Genomic DNA, 25,270 nt, shown 5'->3' with positions numbered 1-25,270 from the left:
TTTAAATGGTTATTTAGAAAACTAAAATACGTATTGCTAATATTTTAATATTAACAACGTTTCTAAGAATTTCGAGAAGTTGGCATGCGGAAGTAGGGCGGTAAACGAAACGAGTCAAGTTAAGTTTTAAGCTTTGAAGTGTTTAAGTTTGTTTGATAAGATAATCAAATCGAGCCGAGTTTAAAATGAACCAAGTTTTTGAAATGAGTGTTTAAGCTTGACTTAGTTTATTTTTTATGAACTTGAGTTTGTTTGAAGCTTGGCTTGAGTTTGATTCGTTTAGATGTTATCAAACTCTCAATTCAAGCTTGTTTGATTGTTTAACTTTTTTTTGATTTATTAATGATAATTTAAATTTATTTATTTGTTTGTTTAGCTTAAGGAACTGTTCAAATTTATTTGTTTAATTAATCTTATGTATATTGAACGAACATAAATAATTTTTACCCAGTCGAACACTAAATTTATTCACGAATGTTTAATTCATTTACTATCCTAAATAAACGTCAGCTACCCTAATATATTAGCGAGATATTAATGAAGACTTCTAAAGGATTTTGCCCTTCAAAACTTGTTTGGTCTCTTTCCCGAGACACATTGCATCGATGTGATTTAATTGGTCCGATTGGCGAAGGAATACGGGGCGGACAGAGGATCTCGTCTCCTCTTTCCCTTGCACTACTCGATCTCGCGCGGCGTCTGCGTCGGCGGCAGCGGAAGGAGGCGAACAGCGTCCCGACGAAGTCTTGCCCTAGCAGGTATGTAAAACTTACTTCATCTTCTTATCAAATCCGGCTTCCCGTCAAACCCTTAGGCTCTCCAATCTTTTCTATTCTCCCCCCTTTTTGCTGTCCACGTCTTAATTCCAGGATCTTTTATACTATATAATTCCGCATCACTTGTACCATTCTGACCTAGGGCAAGCCACGATTGCTTTTCTATCGCAACGTTGGATTCTAATTAAAATTTTTAATTTTGGGATAAATTACTTTGATGTGCATCTTCTTTTAAGAATTCAATTATCTGATAGGTTACTTTTTGAGGATAAGTTTGTGAAATATCAGTAAAAGTGATACGATTCTGTCAATTACTTATTGGATTGAAAGTTTTTTTTTGTTGTTGTGTCTGGAATGAGTTTTATCTATTTGTAGGCAGCATGACACTCTTGAACATCTATAATTATTACCTTGTGTTTTTCTTTGCTATCAAATACTTTAATTATCCATCAGAGATTTGGAGCTTGAATCCCTGTAAGTGATCATCCCTATTCTTCTCTTCCTGTTTATATTATTTATGATAAAATCTAGGATCCTATCAACATGGAAAAATGATATGCAGAGGGAAAAAATCCCAAGTAAAAGCTAAGGGATAGACACATAAAGTGATTTGTGTCTATCCCTGAGCTTTTCCTTGAGATTTCTCTCTGCATATCATTACTCATCAACATGTTTGTAAAACCACCAATCCTATTGTCCCTCTACACCACAACCCATTTTCAGCAATTGCCAACTCTAGATTTCTGCTGATGCTATCCTAACTTTGGCATCTTTTTAACCTCACATAATACTTAACACCGCCTTCCACATTGGGATGTGCTGACTTTTAACACTAGTAGACCTCAACCAATCGCAAGCATAAAGTATCATCAACATCTCGTGCTCTGGTCTCTACAATACAGACTTGCCTTCTTAAAGCATAGTTTTTCATAGGTCTTTGTTTCTTAAAAGAAGAAACAAATGTTAAAAAATTGAATTTAGCATGTTCTTAACTCGAATTAAAAAAATATAGAAGAAAAATTCATTCCAACACAGACGAGATTTTTAATTGGTTGCAAAGTGAAAAAAAGAATGTGAAGTAAAGTTTTAAACTAGGTTCTAGACAATTAGTCATGGAGGTTCAGGTATTGAGTTTCATGAGTTAGTTTTGGGCAATCATGTACAATTTATTGGTTAACTAATTTGATTCATGGAATAAGTTTTTCAGATTTCAGTTTGAACATCTTAGGATACTGATATTTTCTTTATTTGTTATAGGGAGTTGAAAGAGAAATGTTGGGTGGACTTTATGGAGACCTTCCTCCTCCTGCAGCAGCTGATGAGGAGAGAAGCAACAGTTCATCTGTTTGGTCAAGCAGTGGAAAGATGGCTCCGCCCACGTTGCGAAAGCAGTCAACTGTATTCTCACCACCTCAATCTATTTTGAGGAATCAACAGTTACAGATCAAAGCTAAAAGTTCAATCACACCACAACCAAGGCCACTGAGTGCTTCCACTCCACCATCTTTGCTAGAAAATGATACCAAAGGCCCAGCTTTTCAGCCAGCTCTTGTTGGCGTGACATCAACAGTCATCGAGGAATATGATCCTGCTAGGCCAAATGATTATGAGGAGTACAGGAGAGAGAAGAAGAAAAGGGTTGCAGAGGCAGAAATGAAGCGGGAACTAGATAGGAGACGCCGGGAAGAGGAGGAAAGGGAGAAGGAGAGGGAACGAAGGGAACAGGAAGCTGCAGAGAGAGAAGATAATGATCATCGATCAAGGTCCTCATCACTGAGTGTATCTGGTGAAGAAGCCTGGAAAAGACGTGCTTCCATGAGTGGAGGAGTTCCTCCAAAATCACCTTCTCCGCCTCCAAATGGAGATGGATTTAGCATTGGAAAGTCAACTACTGCCGGATTGGGAATTGGTGCTGGTGGACAAATGACTGCTGCACAGAGGATGATGGCAAAAATGGGTTGGAAAGAAGGCCAGGGTCTTGGCAAACAGGAACAGGGTATTACTACTCCCTTGATGGCAAAAAAAACTGATAGGCGAGCTGGGGTTATTGTTAATGCTAGTGAGCCTAAATCCGAGAAGAAGGTTAAAAGTGTCAATATGAACAGCCCACCCACTCGTGTCGTACTACTACGAAACATGGTAAGACAGTCCAAAAAATGCATGCTTCAAATAACAGAAGTTCATTTTGTTCATACAACTGTCTGATACAAGATTATTCTGTTGAGTATATTTGTCTACTTTCTTGCATAGAAACCTTTAGGCGCCGCACGTGAATTTGGGTCTTCAGTAATTTGATTAGTTTTAGATGCCGTTAAATTTAACAGCGGTATACTTTATCAAGGCACCTTGTTTTTATTTGCCTATGGTACTTAGTTTAAGAGATAGTTCTGTTCTCAATCAGCAAGGGACCGTTGCATGTCTAACTCCTAGAAAACTCAATTCTCCAGAAGGATGGTTCTGGTCACATCACATTTAAGAATATTTAGAAGACTGGGGAGCGATTCTATGCCTTGTCTTAATTTTATTGGTAAAGATCATTCAAATTGGTTGCACTTCATCAAATCCACTTTGCATTTTACACAAGGCTGACTTCATTTCATGTAATTGTGTATTTGCGATGTTTTTGGCATTCCTTTTGAACACAGTTCTATCTTGTCAAATTAATTATTTGGACACTAAAAGTTTCAGAATAGTTTTCTACTAAATGCTCATTAGGCTTTTGTAACAGCAGTCTTGTTGCTCCTTTTGCATTAAAGTATTTTTTTTCAATGTAACAAGTAAAAGAGTAGTTGGTAGTGCTGAGGAAAAAAAATCTTCCATTTCGGTCAGAATTAATATCACACACTAAGGCACTAGGGATCAACCCTCCAAAATTTTGTAGGTTTGTTTGGATTCTTTTTGAGTAAAATTTTACCTTTTGTTTTATTGAAGCAATTTTGGGTTGAGAGCTCAAAATGTTACTTTTTCAATATTTGCTTTAGATCACTTTTGAACTACTGTTACTTCTGTGTCTTGGAATATTGTTTCTCACTATGATTTTTTAGCACTTGGCAATCTCTTTAGGTCAATATTTCCAGTGAAATGTTTCTTGCTATGCTCGACTTGTGGATTATAGACAATTAATAATGGTTATTTGAAATGGCTGCTGAACGGGTGAAACTTTTCCCACTTGCTTAACTTGTGGATCGTAGGCGATTAAAAATAGTTTATTGAAATGGTTGCTAAAGAGACCATTTTTCTCAGGTTGGACCAGGAGAAGTAGACGACGAGCTTGAAGATGAGGTCGCATCAGAGTGCACAAAATATGGCACTGTTACACGAGTGTTGATATTTGAGATAACCGAACCAAACTTCCCAGTAGAAGAAGCAGTTAGGATCTTTGTGCAATTTGAGAGGTCAGAGGGCGCGACAAAGTCATTGATTGACCTTGATGGGCGTTTCTTTGGCGGAAGAGTGGTGCGCGCTTCATTTTATGATGAGGAAAAGTTTGGAAACAATGAGTTGGCTCCGATGCCTGGCGAAGTGGCTGGTTACCAGTAAGATTATTAACTCGACAAACAATTGGAAGGTTAGGACTTGCTGCTATGGCGGCATTTGCAGTTGGGTATCTCCTGCCTATTTGCTTTCCTAATCTTGGTAGAGTATTTTTTGGCAACTTGATGCGATGTGGTAACTATGCTTCTTGTTGTAATACTCAATGCAGTGGTTTACTGTGCATGCCTAATTTATGAATTGAGTTAATATTCAATTCTAGTTTATTGTGCATGCAATTTTTTTTTTATTGCTAATCTAAAGTGTCCGGGTTTCATCGATTAATCTGGAGATAGACGGCCTTCCTTTGATTTGCTAGTAGAAGCCGACCTCTAAGATGTTCGCTGCATTTGAGATTGATAGGAATGATGTTTTTTAGTTTAAGCTGTAGACTTGGAAACATAGATGATCATGATTTTATATATCAATGGTTGTTTCTTTAGATTAAAGGGAGCCTTGCTGCTATGTGATTTTATGATCACGAGTTTGAATCGTGGAAACAATTAGAATAAAATTGGGTATAATAGATTTAGAGCTATGATATTCATCTAAAATTTTCATCTAGAAAATTCATAAGGATAGACACATAAATGATGGAACCTACCATTTCACTTTTTGTGGGTCCCATCATTTATGTGTCTATCTTTATGAATTTTCTAGATGAATATCATTTCTCATAGATTTAATATGATTCAATTCTTGTTCTAACTTTGGGATCTGTATTTGTGGGAATTTCGTGCATACCTTTAAGTTGTTTCTTTAGATTCATAATTACATGCAATATTTATATTTTTTTTCTTGCTATCCTATGTTTAATATAAGATTTCTTAGAACTCGTACAGTCAACAATCAATGCCAAAGGTTCTATTGAATTATTATTTTATCATAATTGGCAATATTAATCTCTATGGTGTGAAGTGATTAGAATATGAAAAATGAATTTGTGAAAATTTTATGTTTATTTTTACTCAAGATTATTTTTATTTTTATTTTTTTTAACATGCATATATTTTATCCATCAAAGAAAACGAAATGATAGTTTTTTGAATCTGGCTTTTTTTTTAAACTATTTTTCATGAAAAACTTTCTATCGGTAGGTAATGGAGTTCTTAGGTTAAATACTTACAACTCTCGCTCTTTGATTTGAAAATTTTAACTAAGATAATAACTTTAATATCATTTTCGATAAATTTTCTATGTTTTTTTTATATGTTCATCCATTTGAATATAAGGATTTCAACAAAGAAGCTTATTTTATAAAGACATTTATGTTCTGTTTAATATGGAGAAACAAATTTAATATGGCAAAAAAAATCCTTAGAAAAAGGTTAGAGAAAGAATAGAGAAAAGAAAGAAATCCGAGAGAAATAAAATTAAAAAAATACAAATAACAAACACAAAAAAGGAAAAAAAAAAAATGGACAGATCAACTCACGGCCATCGCTTGCAGCTGCACAATTCGGAGTTCGGATCCTCTGTCTCTAAATTTCTCTGTCCCCGTATTTCCTTGTCAATCGGACGGATCAGATTACATCTCAAGGATGTTTTGCACATCACGAGAATACTTGCACATCTTAAAAATATCATGATGTCTTGAGATGTAATCTAATTCGTCCTATTAACGAGGATAAAAAAATTTAGGAACAGAAGATCTGAATTGCACAATTTGACCTCCCCAGCAGCTGTGAGACATGTTTGCGGTTGCGAGCACGTCGGGAGAAATTGAAGAGGGGAAGAGAAAATTGATTTCCATCCGGTCGAATGAAAAATATATTATAAAAAATATCCGCAGAGGAATTGTTATATCCACGAGGAAGAAATATATTTCATTCTTTTTAAAATACATAAGACAATTTCCCACCATGAATTTTTTTACCTTAACAATGTTTAGATCAATAATTGAAAATTTGAACCCCACGTATTGACCTAACTAATTGGTCTTGAGATTAATTTTCAACATATATAAGATATCTTATTAGGTGTCGCTTGAGTTCTTGGGCAGAATATAAATATATTAAATGGCAAAACTATAAGTTCTCGTCCTAGTAATTTTTGTTAAGGGTGAAAATATAAATAAAAGAAATTAGAGAAGCATTTTGTAGAATTCGAAATCACAATCCAAGGGTAACAAGAATTCTAAACCTTGAGGGGGAATTTGAAATAATGCTACATTAATTAATTAAGAACGTAAACCAAATATTTTAATATCACTTTTAAAATACCTTTAAAACCATTTTATATTTAAATAATGAAAACTAAAATAACAATAAAAAAAATACAAGCCAAACATGCTGATCCTGTCTGAGAGCGCAACGCGATGAAGAGCTGAAGGCGACGAACGAAAAATTTAGAGAATAAGCGGATGACAACTTCAGAGAAGAGAAACCACTACGAATCTGAGAAAACCAAAGGAGATCCGAAGAAATATAACCAGAGAATACCTTCCCAGTGAAAGGAATAGCACGTCGAAGCTAGATCGGAGAAACCCAAAGTCGATCTAGGGAAGACTCTGACAAATTGGAATGCCGCGATAAAGGAAACCCAGCTCACGACCCCGGCGAACGCTATCGTCTCCTGCACACCACGCAGCTAATCAACTAGACGTCAGTGATTTAAGACCGGAGTGGAAATCCCTGGCTAGACCCTCCGACGCTCAAGTTAGCTCCCTCTGTTGTCGATAGGAAGGAAGAAGAAGTACAGTAAAAACTCGAATGAAACTAGGGTTTCGGTACTAATGTAATGTGCGCGTACCTGACCAACTGAGGAGATTCCCCTTTTTATACCACTTCATACAACCTTCGTAGTCATGAAGTGGATCCTGATTTGTTAGAGTTTGTTCTCAGATGACGTAAGTACTTGCAATAATAGTTTAAGGAATCTTTTTCGTACCCCAGATGTACCTTCTTTGTCGTCTAGCATATTTACAGGAGTTTCTAGAAGTCGTTTCCCGCCAAATTGCCATATGATTGTATATTATTTATACATCACCTATATTTGGTTGTAATACTCCTTACTGGCTATGTTCACAAGATTTAATGAATGTGAGTGTTCTTATGCCCGACCGGATTTTGCCAGGTTGATTTCATACTAATAGCCTTCTAAAGGTGCGTATTGGTATACCTACCCGATATCACATTACCGAGTAAATTATGAGTATGCTCGTCCGGCGTTGTTCTACCAACCGCGCTAAGCCGAGTCCCTCCTAGTGACTTAAGTTCGTACATCTGCTCGGTCACCCGAAATAATATTACCGAACTATGTATATGCTCATTCGAATTTATTCTACCGATCGCACTAAGCCAATTCCCTCCTGGCGACTTAAGTTCGTAGGTCTGTTCGGTCGCTCGAAATTATATTACTGAACGAGCTATGTATATGCTCGTCCCGTCGTCCGGGTTTATTCTACCAACCGTGCTAAGCCGAGTCCCTCCTAGTGACTTAAATTCGTATGTCTGCTCAGTTGCTCGGAATTATATTACTGAACGAGCTATGTATATGCTCATCCGGATTTATTCTACCGACCGCGCTAAGCCGAGTCCCTTCTAGTGACTTAAGTTCGTACGTCTGCTCGGTCGCCCGGAATTATATTACCAAACGAGTTATGTATATGCTTGTTCGGATTTATTCTACCGACCGCGCTAAGCCAAGCCCCTCCTAGTGACTTAAGTTAGTACGTCTGTTCGATTGCCCAGAATTATATTACCGAACGACCTATGTATACGCTCATCCGAGTTTATTCTACCGACCGCGCTAAGCCAATTCCCTCCTGATGACTTAAGTTCATACGTCTGCTCGGTCACTCGAGATTACATCACCGAGCGAATTAATCTTGACCGAACCTCTTTACTTCTTCTTCTCCTCATATTCCCTTTCACATTATTACACGGACTCCACTACTTATAACCCATGTCACATGCCATAATAGCTCTAGCAAAAATGCAAAACTTAAAAATGATTAAAAAACTTTAACGACAATTATTTCTTAATCATTAAAAACAAAAACAAAAACCAACAGAAAAAAAAAATTGAACAAAAATGGCAGATTACATTGAACATCCAAAGCCCAACATCGCAATCACATCAAGTTCATGTTAACTTGCAAACCTGGATCCGATATCCCAAGAACTATGTTGGTTTTCGCATGTTTCGGCCGGCCCGAATCACTTCATCCACCAGAAGCAGTTGGGAAGCGATAACAGGTCTGCAAACAGAAATGGAACCAGTAGTTAAATGGCTAGTAAGAATCAAGTAACTTGTTGGCAGTGGTGTCCAGTAATACTTACCCCGAGTTTATGAGCTGACGTTTTACTGAGTAGTTATCAAAGATGCCTTCCATCTGTGGATCTACCGGAGTACCGGTATGAAGATTCAAACCCACAATGTTGCCTCTGTCATGCTCACCCTTTAAAATCATATATGATGGAGAGGTTAGATCATGATTCTAACTTGAATTGTGCAGGAAAAATATCGGTGTAGCATATCGCAAGAGAGGCCTTTACCGAGATTGCAATAATGGCATCCAAGGTGTCGTGGCCAGAGTTCTCTGCCAGTGTCTTCGGAACCACGAGAAGAGCATCAGCAAAAGCTTCGACTCCAATTTGTGCACGCTATTGATGACTGAATGTTAGACGAACATCAAGATAGTTGGATGTCTCAAATATAAGAGCAGCTTACCCCTTGAACAGTTTTCTTTACATTGTTGATCAAATGCTGTCTCGCTGCAACCTCAAAAGCCCCAGCACCCTGTCAAAAACAAGATGGCGAAGATATTAATATCAGAATTTGTTCAATGCTTACAGTTTCGAAGATATGTAACAGAAGGTGGAAACGAAGTAATATGATGCAGCATTTGCATGACTAGCAATTAACATAAACAGAAGAAATCAAATCCATGACGACATTTCACAGACAAGTTGAAAATAATAGAAGACAAGATTCAGGAAATGCAGTGTAGGTTAAGGAAACTTGGAGCAGTTTTAAATTACTCTAGTTAGTGTTGGTGTTTAGCCAAAAGATATTGATAATATTCCTTATAAACAAAGTTTGTTGAATAAAGTGTTGATTTCTTCTATTCATTTTCTACTATATTTTCGATGTTACAGTATTAGACCTGCTCGACCTTGAGCTCTGCACTAGTGTGCCAGTAGAGAGATTAACATCGGTAGAAGATTGGATAAACCTGCACGAGTAGGCTGAATCTTTACCTTAGGATTGTAAGCCATCCCTAGAGCTTGTCTCTGGCTCATTCTCTCTACTCTTATTTATTTATTTACATCATAATTTGTTGATTAATTTTTAATATCTTTGATCATAATTGTTCTAGTGCAAATTTATTGGTTGAAAATTTTGTTAAATTGATGATCGTAATATTTCCACTAACCGAAAGTATATGGTTGTTTGTCCTCTCTGCAGCAGAATTACTCATACCTTGATGCTTAGACAAAACAAAACTTATCAGACATGGACACCATTTAGTTACTGTCTATCTTGTGCCAGAAGCCTTGGTTTTCAGTGCAACTAAACTAGACCAATAATAGTTTATCTCGACTTGTTTCATGCATCTCTTTCAAATATTTCAGATATTTGAAACTCACCAGAACAACAGCTTCATCTTCAATTGTATTCTTGACAGATCTGAGGCCATCACGAGTAGCATCCTTGATTTGAGCAATGGTATGATCATTTGGCCCTACAATAAAGATGGCAATAACCTTCGTTGATATTCCAATTATATGTTTCAAAGGCTAATAAAAAAGAAGTTATCAAAATAATTATGCAACCTTTGATCAAGATAGTACAAGAGCGAGGGTTTTTCACATTCTCCACAAAGGTATACTTTTCTTCACCGAGAATATGCTCATAAACAAGCCCAGCCCAACCAAGACAGTCAACCGTCAAGTCGTCGACGGAGTTAATAGCTTCCCCACCACAAGCCAAAACCAATCTTTCCATATTCCTCCTCTTAGCTCTTCTAAGTGCAATAATCTAAAGGTACTCGCGAAAAGAAGAAAATAAACATCATATTTCTGTAATGTTTACAAAATCTGGAGAGTTAATAGCAGTTGATGTTGCAAAAAACATAGATCCTTATTGTTCACGACTACAAAAAAATCACTAGCGGCAAATATTAAACAAGTGAAAAAATGGCTAACCAAAAGCTGAAGCAATCAAACATCACTAGTATTCACGCACAGAATTAGAAACGGAAAAATGTAAAATACAATATGGCAAAGGCAAGAGCAGATTATGTCATAAATTCCTGCCATTGCTATATAGTCAAACACCACCGTAAATAAGCTGTTTTAGAATACTACACGTCATTGATAGCTTTGGTCATACTACATATCATCTACATCAAATTGAAAAGCCTAGCTATATTCGTTGATAGCTTTGTGCGCAAGAAGATATAACATGATCATGATGAACACAACTAGGCAAAGTTGAAAGTTTCACCTAGGTACAACTTGAACAGAAAAAAAAAATGTCATTAAGTGAGGGCATGATTTACCCCTGCTCTGGCAAGTAGGTCTAGAGATGGAGGATCAATGCCCTTTTGGTTAATCACAACAAAGTTTTTGTCGTTGCCTGAACAGACCTGCATTGAAGGAGGAATTTCAGGAAACAGAAAATATATGAGAATCGAGATCATTTGAAGGATTCAGAAAATATTAATTTGCCTTGTTTTTCAGTTCAATGATCTTCTTTACTCGCTCATCAACTTGACGTCGTTCAGCAGCAACCATTTGTTCCCTCTGCTCAGCATTGGAGTAAAAAAACCCTGCATTTATTTCACTGAAAAGAGAACACATCAACCGCATGTATGAGAAGTAAGGTTCTTGATTATCAGGACTAAAATTGTAAACAAACAAAATGCTTGACTGGTTGTGGTATAGGTGCATAAATGCACGGGAGAGGCATCATTATCACATTATGTGATGAACATTGTACACAAAAAGAATTGTTAGCAAAGGATTCAATGGAGTTGATTGATAGAATGATTGGAATGAAGTATTAAAATACAACATAATAACCACAAGTTGAGTTTCTACAAAGCAACTAAGAAAACTATACTCAGTTTGCATCCAGGAATTTAGAGAGGAAGTAATTTTCAATTTTCAAATTAGCCACATGAATTTATAGATAAATGACAACAAATAAAAATTCTACGTATGGAAAAACTGAATTATCTCATTTACTAGTTTCTTTTAACTTTTTTTTTCATAAATACTAGATGACGAAGAAACAGATTAAGATTCACCTTTTCTCATATTCCAAGGAGACATTGCAAGTCAAGATATAGCAATTTTCTGCCCTCCGCTTCATATCAGGATGTCGAGATCCATGATCAAGGACAATGCCTTCAACCTTGAAAAGAAAAAAAATGGACAGAATAATTATGTGAAGCAATTAATAAAAAGCAATCCCTCAATACAGAATAGTTAATTCTTATGTGGTTCTAAGTGGGTAAAGCCATTGATGACCAAGAGAAAAATGCAGCAGCAGTACTCATGCGAAGAAGCTACTTGCTCCTAACAATTTGGCTACGTAACTTGGTGAATCTTGTATATGCCTTTGTTAACAAGTGCTTTAGTGACATTTTTGGAATTAATTTTCAGTAAAGTATCCTATATCCAATTTCATTTACAGCAAATACTCTATATATTCGCTAATTTGCAAGTTTCTAATAGCTTCTAGCCACTCTCTTGCACATATCATTCCTCTGTAAAATCACTGAAGAAACCACCAAAAACTACAAATTCCAAAGGAAAAAATATCTCCAGAACTAATGAATCCAAACCCCTAAATATACAAGAAAAAACAGGTGGACCATGCACTACCACATTCAATGTGAACAACCAACAAGAAGCGCAGGGTTGTTAAGGCACTATAAGGCACCTAGATCCCATATTGTCCAAGATCCTAGGTGCTTCCAAAACGATTCAAGGTGTGTAAATATAAAAGATTCTTAACAAATAAACCATATTATTAATAATATCTTATAGTTCATAAATAGCGTGAATTTATCAGTTGACTAAATGTTAAACAATATATTAATAACCTATATTATCTTTATTATAAGCATGCAGTTGTCCCAACTATTTGAGGTTTATTGCATAGATCATATCCTTTAATTGGGGTCTTTCTATGCCAGGCTATATCCCTAGCAATATTCTAAACATATAAAAAAATTTATAAATCAACAAAAAAAAAAGTCTCCAATACCTTAGACCTTCTACCTAATCAATTCTACTCTACTAACCGTAGAATTTATTGCTCACCTCGAAGCATCTTCATACCATCTTAACCCATTTTCTATTTTTTTATCGACATTTGGAGCTACACCTATTTGCTTAAATAGTAGTTAATTTTATTCTATCCCACCTTGCAAGTAATATCACATATCTATCTTAAATTCTCAACCTTATATAATTAATCCTCAGTAGTACGAAACAATTACTTAATAACATATAGTTATAGCTTATTAGTTAATGACTTATATATTTAAACCATATTAAACCATCAATAATACATATGTTAAGGTTTATTAATAATATTAGATTATTAGTATTAAAGTATTAATCAACAAAACATAATAGTTAACAATTATCAATTATTAACTTATAAAATAAAATATAAAGTTACGGATTAAGATATCAAAAGTTTAGTTCAGTGTTTCAAACCACAATAATTAGTCATCTTTAGTAGACAAATATCATCAAGATAAGTTCTTAATCATCAAATGAACGGAACCATTTGTTCCCTTTTATTGCACATATGTTCGCCATTGTTCCTTTTCACCAGATATATGCAGTCTTGGCCTGCAAAAGCATCGCCCTAGGTCTCCTAGGCAGATAAACTGCTATATCAAATATGAGATTAAGTCTCTTGTCTAAAATGCAATTTCTTTCTAAAACAATGGCCACTTGCCTCTCAATGAAGCCTCATTATATTTGATCGTGTGACTAATCTTTATTGTTGACTGAGCCACACAACAATTTTTGGTTAACAAAACTTTTCCTAAAGAGATAGCCACCTACAAAGATCACCACCAGAAATTCACTAGAGAAGTTTGTAGGATAGTTTGTCCACCAAAATTGTGTGGCAAAGGAGTACACTTCTCTAGAGTTTATTGCGAGGATGAGGTGCCGAGGCTTTGTGTAGGAGTTGTTTTTTTTTTGTTTTTGACATTCCACAAGCTTTTTTGGCCTTTTTCTTAACCAACTACCCTATCTCCTAGAAGCAAGCACATGGCTAGGCAATGCCTATCTGGTTAAGGTGTCAAGGCATTCAAACCTCACCTCACTTGGGTGCCTAGGCAAGCAACCTAGAGACTTTTAACAACACTAAAGAACAATCGCAAGAAAAACATACCAAGCGTGTGTCAACATCAAATTTATGTCGCATGTGCATTATCTCAACCATGAAGAGATCAATTGGCTCATCCTGTTTTCTTATACAGAGTACCTGTTAATGAAAATTTTAAAAGTTAGTAAATATAGTTAGAAACTAAGATTGAGATTACAAACATCATGTATAAATCATAAAGTATTAACAAATAGGATCTTCATAGGGAAGAAATGGTAGAATGATAAAAAAATAATAAATACATGACAGAATAAATATAATGAATGAGAGAGAGAGAGAGAGAGTTTTGCAGCTTAAGAGCCAAGAACAAACTTGATAAACACATTCTATAAATAAAGACATGCATCAAACAGAATTTCTTTCAGGTGATACTGATATATTTCAACAAAATAGAGATGATAATTTTCCTCAACCTATCAAGAAAATTCAATTGTGATATGCAGTCAGTTCAGAGCTTTATTACTACTAATGTGCTTTAACCAGACTCAATCCAAAAGCATTAAACAAGATCTACAAGAAAACGTGTGCAAGTAAATATAAACTTACTGCATCAACAACAGCGTTGGTCAGTTGATCAGCTAGCGATTCATATAACTACAGAAAAAGAAAATTCAAACAAAGTTAAGAGAAACTCATATCAATGACCTAATAAATTTTTATATTAAGAAATATGGTTTACCTTTGTCCTAAGAGTTGTCCTTGCTACCATTTTCAATATCTCCTTGTCAGGTGCATCACCCATCACGACAGGTGTCTTAAACTTCTCTAGAAACTCTAGAGTAGCCCGCTTGGCAATTTCAAATCCATCTACCAATACTCGCGGATGCATTCCTAAAGATACGAAATGTTCTTTTATGGTATTCAGCATTTGAAGCTTGAACTAAGAGAATTTATATAATAATATATTATCTTACCCATTGATAGTCACTAAACTGAACACACAATGGCTATAGAGACAACTATTATAACAAAAATAAGAACAAATAATTATTCTAATTTCCACATGCCTTGAATTTCCAAAAGTTAATGATATAAAAATGGTAAGCAAAAGAGTAAAAAGACAACTTTCTTACTTATCTCTAGTCATGCAAAACCAAAAGAAATTAGTTAGTTTAAGAATGTTAGCTCCTGCCAATCCTCTGTTGAATCCCATCTGATTATAATCATAAATCCATAATCATCTAATTCTTTCAAGTTCAAACTCACTCTTTTAAAAACCCAAAAACCATGAGCCTTGGAGTGAAGGATATATCAAATCATCAAACTCTTGTGCTCAAGTTACAGATACTCCACCATGATAATGCAGATAGTGCTAAGTTCTATCCAGTATCCCTTAAATAAAGTAAATGGACAACTACGCAAGTAAAGAAGGGTGTCATAATTGCAACTCTTGAATGACAAAGAATAAGCCTTCATTATTTTTCTATAAGGAAAAGTTCTTGTTAAGAGTTATGATTAGGAAGTATCATCTTCAAGTTAAAGAATCAATGCTTCTGCTGACAATCTTGGAGGATGGAGTCGCAGAATGAGAATCTATATTCTAATGTGCTAAAAGTCAGTAGAAAAGCATATCAAGCATGCAATATGCCTCGAACTAACAATAATGGATTGTTTGCATTGTCCAGGCTAATAATCTCAGTAAGGACAAACAATTTTTTTTTTTTTTTTTGCTGAGATTCATGAATTTCAAACAAAATCAAACAGCAAATACCTTCACTGATTTTCTGTTCTGATTGCTTCATGAGTTCCCCAATGAAGAGAACAGTGGAGGTTGTTCCATCACCGCTAGCATCATCCTGTGCTACTGCTGTCCTCGCAATCATGATCGCCGTAGGGTTTTGGATTTGCTACAAATCCAACAGAATGCTGAGCATGACGAACCATTTCCTAGAAAAAAGGTTAAAAATCCGAACTTCAATGCAAAAATTTCAGTCCCATTACCATCTCTTTCAGGAGAGTGTTCCCGTCTTTAGTCAGCTTGATATCCCCAGCCCCTCCGACAAGCCTGCACGCGAAAATCAATACTTGGCGAAGGAAAGGAACGTAAAGAAGAAAAGAGAGAGAGAAAAAAAATAACATTTTGATGGTGCCCTTGGGTCCAAGGTTGGTCTTCAGGACATCCTGGAGACCCTTGGCGGCGTTAATGTTCATGTGAAGCGCGGCCGACTTGTTCAGCACCTCAGCTTGCGGATTCAACGCCCGGATCGACATCTTCCCACGCTTTCAATGAGGACGACGAAGCAGATCAATGAGGAGGCGACGAGGCGGAATCGAGTTATGAATGAGTCGGAAGAGAGTGAGAGCCGAGTTGAGGGGAAGAAGAAGCCGCCGTTCTAGAGCGATCGAAAGATCGAATAATCTTAGGCCGAATACTCGGCCGGGCCGATCGTGTGGTGAAAGCCTGTTTGAAATTAAAAAAAAGAAAGTATTTTCTAATTTAATTTTTAAAATGCTTCTAATATTTTTATTTTAATGTAAATATGCGCTCTTTTTATTAATAAATGAGTAATTTAAATGACAATAAGTGAATAATTTGACAATAATCTTAAAAAGTATAATAGATATTTAATTTTAAAGATATTAAGGGGTTTTTTGACATTCATAATTTTTAAAGGCACTTGAAAAATAAATAAACTTTAAAAAATATTTTAATATTTTTTCTTTTTTATTTCCATAGCAATAGAAATATTAATTTTTTTTTACTAACAACTATCCTTAATTCACTGATTAACTGATAATATATTACTTTATTCACAGAACACTAATTCACTGATTTATTAATTAATTGATTAATTTAGTATACTTTTAAGTTTATTTTACTTATTTTAATTATATTTAACATCTATTAGTTAATTTTTATTATTCCAGTTCTTTTAAATAAATTGATGAATAAATTGACTTTACTGAAATAATACTATTAATATTTTTGTTGAAATTGGCTAAGATAAGATGAATTATTATGAAAAATGACTTCTAAGTGGAAATACTTAAAGATACAAAAGGCTATTACTCTATGAATGCTTCAAATTTGATTTGGTTGAATCATGATCAAATTACATGTAGAAGGGGCTCCCTAATACATATCTTCATGAACATTCATTTCTCATATTAAATTAGGGATCGAAATTCGGTCTCTAATTTAGGGACTAAAATCAACTTCGGTCCTTAATTTAGTGACTGATTTTAATTTGATTATTAATATAAGGACCGAATTTAATTCGATCGTTAATTTAGGGACTAAAATTAATTCGGTCACTATTTTTGTCATTGCTTGAGGGTTTTCTTGTAGTACTGATCCTTGTTTTTTTACTAGGCGGATGCTTTGGGAGAACTCATTAATTGCACTCTTCTAGTGAACTTAGACGGTTAGAGATAGATGGTTCTAAATGAGATAGAAAATGATACAAATCTCTATTTCTTTTAGTTCATATGTTTTTAAGATTTGTTAATTTTTCAATACTTGTAGAAAGTGTAAGATGAGGTACTAGTTGTGCCACTTTGAAAAAAGAAAATTCTGATGATTGTGTCTTACTTCGAGATAACAAGATACTTTTTCTTAGTTGATGTTATCAATTAGTTTTTTTTTTTTTGACATTTATAACATCCTTATGTCTAATTATCACTGAGGTGGATGATATATTTCTCAATTATATAAGGTCATGAAATTAATAGTTACAATATCATTAACTTTCTACCACAGAATTAGTTTGAATAATTTAATATTTATTTATCAATATTTTTTTTAATTATCATTTTTGAACAGCATGTGATTGCTGGGTACGTAATTAGTTCTATGTTGTTGCAAGCAACTAGAAGATAAGTATTTATTATCTTCTTAGATAATATCCTTATTCACTTGTTATGACTCTCGGATCACTCCAAATGTTAGGTTAATTAATTTTCCTTTTATAATATTTTTGATTCTTCAATTCAATTGTCAACTGATCTAGAATCTCTTTTGGTTTTCATGCCTATATGTCCCGATCTCTCTTTATTTTAATTGTTTATTTAGGGGATGAATATTTTTATTATATTGTTATAAATTAGAATTTTTTCACAAAGATAATGTCATTGGCTTGCAAGAACTTAGTGTTTGTGCTTATCTTAGTATGACATTCAAAACAGATCAAACTAAAAAAATCTGAGTGGACAAAATACATCTTTTTGAAAATTTTCTTGTAACTTTTCTTTTAAATTATAATCGGTGAAATCATTCATCACGGTATATACAAGTAATCGACTTCACATATGAAATGAAATATCATAATATTTTTTTTATACATATTTAAGTGATGCAAAACAAATAATATCTTTTACATATTCACCTACCTAGTTTATTGATTTTTTTAAAAAATGATAGAATGTAAAATTTCTTTGTACACGATAGAAAAATTTATCCATGAAGACCTATATAATTATTAGTTTTCTACCAATTAGAAAAAAAAAAGAGTACAACTTATATTTGATTGTGTGTATGACAATTAAAACTTGATTGTGTAGCGTTGAATATTTAGCTAAAACTGAATTAAACTGAATATAATAAATTGAAATCAAATAAACTAAATTATGTTGAATTAACTAAACCGATCGAATTATTTTAATAAAAATGGAACAAATCAAACGGATAAAATATCGATTAATTTAGTTAAAAACTAAATTAACCGAATTAACTATTTTTTTTTAACAATGGTGGAATAATAGGAGGTTTAAGTGAAATCGAAATCGATTTTTTTTTAACATAAGAGATTTACTAGTTCATTTTTTTATTTGGTTTAACTGAATAATGATTTTAAAAACTTAAACTTAATCAAATTAATCTTATGTTTTTAGATTTTGTGTTAAGAAAATTATTAAACTGTATGACAAGTATATGGTATTTCTGTGAATGATTATCCCTCTTAAAGCTTTACCTGTCCTTTAGGCACTCAAGGAGATTTTTGAGTGTTGCAAGTAGCTTTAGTGTTGAGGAAGACTTCAATTAAATTCAAATTGAATTAATTGATATAATCAATTTTTTTAATGAAATTCTAAAATAATCAAATTAAAATTTTAAATTCGATCCGTTCGATTGGTTTATTTGATTTAACTAAATTTTTGTAATAATATTTTTAAGAAGAGTGGAAGTGAGACACTAAACAATGAAGCAATTGAGAAGATATTTGAAAAAATAAACTCTATGCTGGCTTATTAATGTATTTTTACATTTTTTGTTGACAACCTTTATATTTTGGCCTTGATCCGAACTAATCTTCTATATTTTCAGATTGTGACAAAGATCTATTTTTCAAATTCTTTAGGTGAAAATCAACTTCATTTGTTTGTTGACCTATGACCTGTATACTTTTATTTCAAATGTTTTTTTTTGCATTTAAATAATGGGTTAATATCTTTGGTTTCAGGTAACTAACCAAATACTCGCTAAACAAAATCAAGCTAATTTTAAGAAATATCTTCAAACTAATCCACAGTTACTATTTTGACAAGTATATTCTGGTTAAATTATAGATCATCTAATCTCAAAATTCATTCTGAAATTGAGATTTCTTCTAAGATTGTTAGTGGTTATAAAATTAATTTTCTTCTAATATGAATAAATTAAATTTTATTAGAAATGATGGCCCTACACACTCCTATGTGATAAAATTTCATATCACTTCCTTTTTTTTAATACTATTTAACTATGTCACATACATAAAAAGGAATTGAAATTTTCTCTAATAAATAGAGCTAAACCTTTTAGATTGATCTAATCATCCTCCTATTTCAAATAATGAAATTGTATGAGAGTTCTATACCAAATTTAGACAAAATGATTAGTATGATATTGAATTAAGGACGGTGTATTTACTAAAAACATTAGGAACTTATTTGGAATGTTGTTTTCAAGTTAGATGTGTATAAGTTGTAAGATCGATGAGCAGCAATAGAGAGAGGGGGATGGGTGAATATCGGTCACAAGTTTTCAAATAGTTCTATAAGATGCAAACACATTGTAGGAAGCTCTCATGGATATATTCTTTGGGGACCTACAACATGACTGTCAACTTGAAGCCTACAACATGGAGTTTGTTGTGGCAACATATCAACTATCCATTCAACTCTTTCTCCCTTTTTTTGTAAACAGTTGATAAAATTTTTATGAGTTTCTATTGTTCTTTAATGACTCAGAGAGATTAAACTACTCAAACATGATGTCCTAGCTCAAGTTAACTAATGATGATGTAGTCAAATTGCTTCACTCTCTTTTTTGCTCGAAGTATAAAATTTTGAATAAAGAGCTCAACATGAATTCTATTTCCTCAAATGATGTCTTCGAGGTCAATTCAAATTCACTGTTAAACTAAGAAAGATCAAAGTATGTTTTAAAGCAAGGAAGTTAAGCTGTTGATTTTCTTTTTGTTCTGTTTTTATATTTGTCTAATAACTTGACAGCAGATCCTTCTTCCACTGCTAATGGATGAAAAATAGAAAATATTTGAAGACGTGGATAAGGAGAGAATATTTGCTATTGATGCTTAGATCGCATTATGAAAAGTCATAAAGTGTTGAATAATCAACAGTTTATTACTGGATATATCAAATAGGTTAGTCGAATGTTCAAGGTACTCAATTTTTTTTTGTTAAACGATAGGGGAAGAACACATATAAACGCTTATGTACTTCTCCAACCCGACTTCAAACTAATAAACTAGCGAATAGAAGATTTGATTAAAAGAGAACATTTAGAGAAAGACTTAGAGGACCTAATCTTTACAAATACTTGACCTTATTGATTGAATTCTTTGTTAGAACTTCAACTACCTCACTTTCATAAGTTGAAGATTGATATTTGATTAACTCATCTAGCTGTAGGCATCTCTATTGTGTATTTATATCAGCCACAAATTATATATTATAATTTTACATATATTTTTTTGATAAATTTATATTAAATCATTGTCCATATATAAAATATATAATTATATGAAGTTATAATATATAATTTGTCGCCAATATATTTGTTGTCAATATAATTTATCAAATACTATTGGCGATAATTATATATCAAGCTAATAACAAATTATATATTATAATTTCATATTTTTTTTGATAAATTTATATTTAATTGTTGCCGATATATTAAATTTATAATTATATGAAATTATAATATATAATTCATTGCTGATATAATTTATTAAATACTATCGGCGACAATTATATATATCAAACACAAATTATACTCAAACACAAATTATGCATTATAATTTCATATACTTTTTTTTTATATAAATTTATGTTAAATCATCACCCATATTTCTATGAAATTATAATATATAATTGGTATATATAGGACAATTATCTCTCTCTCTCTCTCTATATATATATATATATATCGGTGATTCCTGATATGTGTAATTTAGCCCTTTGGAAATTTCAATTCCTGGACCAAATGAAAATTGTAGCTTCTTGGATGGTGCAAAACCTTGAGTTCAATATCTCGGTTCTTTATTTGAATTGTCTATACATGCTAGAATTTCTGTAAATTCTATCTTATATCTTATATGAACAACCACCCTTACATAAATGTAGTATAATTAGTTTGTAAGTGTCTGCTTTTACTGTTGTAATAATTTCTTACTCACTTGTGTTCCTTGATTAGAAAGGGGAAAAGTGTACTGTCTACTGTACATTATACCAACGTTAAAAGAAATGAGATTTCATTGAGCCAGCTATAAGATCCAAAGTTGTTCTTTATTGATTTACTTCTCGTCTAGCCATTTCATATTATCCACTATTGTTTTATTGTGAACAAAGTTTTTTCTATTGATAAATTGAATTTCATTAGAAGTTTATGTTTTTGGCCAAACATGTATAATTGTTTTTGTGCAACATCATTCTATGTCATTACCGTTTAAAGTTCCAATTATTCTAATTACAGACTAGGTGATAATTGTTACGCATATCATATAACTGGTGTAATTTTTCTTTTCAATAAGAGTGCAACTTCTATCACAATTTAGAATCTAACTCTCAGTATAAATTTCTGAAATGTTTTAAAAGTAAGGTTTTAATATGATTGGAAGTGTCGCAAACACAACATGAACTCAAGCGTACCACTTGGTTTTCATACTTGGGTGGCTACTGAAGAAAAGACACACATATATGACATGTGTACATAATGCATTTGATTACAGTATGGATAATATCATTTGGCCTTAAAAGAAACTAGTGATAAGTAGTACATAGTTGTGAAAGTATTGCACATTTTCTAACCTCCCTCCTTTTCTGTCTCTTCTTTAATTTTTGTTTTCATTGCCAGGAATTGTATTTAATTTTAACTCAAACAAACTCTAGCTTTCGAGTTGTCTAAGGTAGAATAAGTAGGACTCAGTTCTATATAATTATCTCATTTGATGTCTAAGATAAAAATATATGACCTAGTTATAAGGCATGGAAATAGAGAGGATTTGAGAATGAGATGTTTTGCAATTAGGAATGAAACTTAATTGATGTTTTGCAGATACATGCACTGTTAGTACTTGTCTCAATTATAATTAATGTAGTTTTTTTCCCCCAAAATTAATCATTATTTAAAAGGATGCTCTTAATTATGACATATAAATAGGGTGAGTAAAAGTTCGATTAAAGTTTAAACTCGTTGAACTTTCAGTTTAGTTGTTTTAGAAATTTAGATTTTTTATAAAAATATTAGTTACTTCAATTTGATTTTGATTTTAAAACTTCTAATTCAATTAAACTTAATAAGTTGAACTTTAAATCTCTAAATCGAGAAACCCTAAGTTCTTAATTCTGAATTAACTGAATAGAAAGTTAAAGTCAGATAGAAATATATAATTGTTGAAAAGATAAGTTAATTCGATTGATTTGTTCAATTTTTGTTGAAAAATTTGATCTATTTGGTTAGTTAAAAAAAAAGTTCAGTTTCAATGAAATCAGTTCGATCGGTTTGATTTTAAATTAATTTCTCAACACTACATATAGATCACTATTGTTGCCGAATGAATTTTACCAACTTTCTAAACAAAATTCTAATGTGCAATAATGTCACTTAGGAATAAAAAAAACTAGAGCATTGCCAGCTCTAAAATTGAGTGGGGCCATATTTTTTTAAAATATTCTTATATTATTTATATTTATTTTTAAAAAATATTCACTTTAATTTTAGATTCTTTTTTTAAAAATATTTTTAATTTTAAATACTTCAATCTTATTTGTTGATTTTTTTAATGTATATCATTTTTTTAAAATCTAGTCTACTTTTTCGATTAATTTCTCAAAAATTTATGCTCTCATGGTTATTTTATATCATTTTCCTCTCTAGTTGATGTTTCTGTATTATTTTTCTCTTTTTCTCTTTTGTTAATTGATTTTGTGCCCTTCTCTTCTCTTATTAGTCGGCGGCAAAAAAGTTTAAAATATTCTTATATTATTTATATTTATTTTAAAAAAATATTCACTTTAATTTTAGATTTTTTTTTAAAAAAATATTTTTAATTTTAATTACTTCAATCTTATTTGTTGATTTTTTTTAATGTATATCATTTTTTAAAAATCTAGTCTACTTTTTCGATTAATTTCTCAAAAATTTATGCTCTCATAGTTATTTTATATCATTTTCCTCTCTAGTTGATGTTTGTGTATTATTTTTCTTTTTTTCTCTTTTGTTAATTGATTTTGTGCCCTTCTCTTCTCTTATTAGTCGGCGGCAAAAAAGTGATAACTCTCACTCCGAGAACCCCTCCAAGACTACCCCACACACAGTGTTTATAAAATTGTGATCCTGGATCGTAGGATCGTACGATCCTAGATCGTAGGATTGTATGATTCTACGATACGAAAGCACAAATTGATCATGGATTGTGTAGAATCAATTTTTGTAGTAGGATTGCAACGAGATCGGTAGGATCGAAACATGATTGGTAGGATCGTAGCAAGATTAGAGTAGAATCAGAGCAGGATCAGTAGAAGTTTTGAGAGGTCATAACTTTTAACTCGAATTGAATTACAGGATCTATAATATAACAAATCGAAGCTTGTTCAAAGATCTATAATTAATTTCAAAGTTTACCCTTAACCATCCAGTTTAAAAAATATCATTTAAAGCTTTTTCGGAGACCCGAAATATTTTATCTTTTTATTATATATTTTTTTTGTTTTTTTGCGGAGTTAGGGTTTTGAGATTATTTAAACACATGTTTAATTTTTTTGAGTTAATTTTTGATCAATATTATTATGTCATTTCTTTTCCCTAAAATAACAAGTTTTTGTACCCCTATTATCTAGTATTATGTGGAATCAAAAAGTCTTTAGAAGATTATTTCCGGCATTCATATTCGAATCGAAAGATTTAATAGTTTCTGCTATGTACATTAGGTGATTTGTTGACCTTTAAATTGGATCATACACCAAGAAAATATTTTTGAGGTGGAATGTTATTATTATTATTATTATTATTATTATTATTATTATTATTATTATTATTATTGTTGTTGTTGTGTTAATAGAAATTTTATATTAGTTCATTCTATGATATGAAAATATAAATATTATTGAGTGCGAGAATAGTAGTTAAATTACTAGTTAATTTAAATTTGTATATGTAGTAATATAATCCGAGTTGTTGAGTATAAACGATTGCATATAATATATATATATATATATATATATATATATATATATATATATATAAATGAGTTTTTTTAGATATTTTTTTTCTAATAATTAATATGTATTATAAAAGTTTAAGGGTTTTTGATAGGATCATGCGATTTTACAATCTCGACTATCCAATCTTAACACCAAATCGTTATTCTACAAACTATGCCCAAACTTATTAAAAGGGAGGTAAATAAATAGGGTAATTTTGATTTAGTAGAGCAACCCTTTTACACTACTACCAAACCAAAGTATATTATTTTTCTTTTTTCCTCATTTTTTTCGAAAAAATAGAAAATTTTCATTCATTATGTTTTATGTTAATTTTTCAAACATCAAATTAATTTTTTTAACCCTTTAATAATTACTCTCAATTGATTTGGTGAGCTACAAAATTTCTTTTTTCATATCGAAAATAATTTCAAGGCTTATTATTAATTTTAACTTTTTATCTTTCTCAAATTACAATGCATAACCTATTTTTTACTATCTGCATCGCTTATTCTCACCCCTCAATCATCATCGAATTTTCATCGTTTTCCTTCTCTCGCTCTCTTCAATTTTTACTATAGCTGTTTTCTTCTTATCCTTTTTATATTACAATGCATCAATCTATCTGTTTTAGCTCTTCTGCATATTGATATAGCCACATTATCTCATTGATTCTTCGAAAAAAATAATAGCCGTATCTATCTAGCTCTGTATCTTATTGATTATCAGATCGGTTCTTTGGGTAATATAAGACATTTTCACTACATAACTTAGGTATGATTAATAATCTATTTTTTACTTTATTTTTGGATTAAATTTTTTATAGAATAAATCATATTAGCATTGAATAATATTGTTTAATTACTTGACAATAAATATTTATTTTATATAATTTACATGTATTCATGCATTATATCACACATTACGTATGCACGATAACTAATCTTACT

General features: G+C 32.2%; 2 protein-coding genes across 2 annotated transcripts; one reads left to right on the top strand and one right to left on the bottom strand.

Moving 5' to 3' along the window:
• The first annotated feature begins 557 nt into the window (after window positions 1-557).
• Window positions 558-4,541, top strand: LOC122008971 (DNA-damage-repair/toleration protein DRT111, chloroplastic-like). The gene is made up of 3 exons (XM_042564914.1): window positions 558-758; window positions 2,034-2,915; window positions 4,020-4,541. Exons 2-3 carry the CDS (start codon window positions 2,049-2,051, stop codon window positions 4,314-4,316), a joined length of 1,164 nt encoding a protein of 387 aa, XP_042420848.1. The 5' UTR covers window positions 558-758; window positions 2,034-2,048; the 3' UTR covers window positions 4,317-4,541.
• A 3,703-nt stretch (window positions 4,542-8,244) lies between these two features.
• Window positions 8,245-16,025, bottom strand: LOC122008970 (T-complex protein 1 subunit zeta 1-like). The gene is made up of 15 exons (XM_042564913.1): window positions 15,751-16,025; window positions 15,615-15,678; window positions 15,385-15,520; window positions 14,353-14,504; window positions 14,220-14,267; window positions 13,680-13,772; window positions 11,566-11,672; window positions 10,985-11,099; window positions 10,816-10,902; window positions 10,088-10,292; window positions 9,902-9,996; window positions 8,982-9,050; window positions 8,807-8,914; window positions 8,591-8,709; window positions 8,245-8,508 (listed from the first exon to the last, which is right to left on the bottom strand). Exons 1-15 carry the CDS (start codon window positions 15,882-15,884, stop codon window positions 8,433-8,435), a joined length of 1,608 nt encoding a protein of 535 aa, XP_042420847.1. The 5' UTR covers window positions 15,885-16,025; the 3' UTR covers window positions 8,245-8,432.
• Window positions 16,026-25,270: the final 9,245 nt, after the last annotated feature.

Source organism: Zingiber officinale, chromosome 8A (genome assembly GCF_018446385.1).
Source record: "Zingiber officinale cultivar Zhangliang chromosome 8A, Zo_v1.1, whole genome shotgun sequence".
Lineage (NCBI taxonomy): Eukaryota > Viridiplantae > Streptophyta > Magnoliopsida > Zingiberales > Zingiberaceae > Zingiber > Zingiber officinale.
This window is presented reverse-complemented; position numbering and strand designations above follow the sequence as displayed.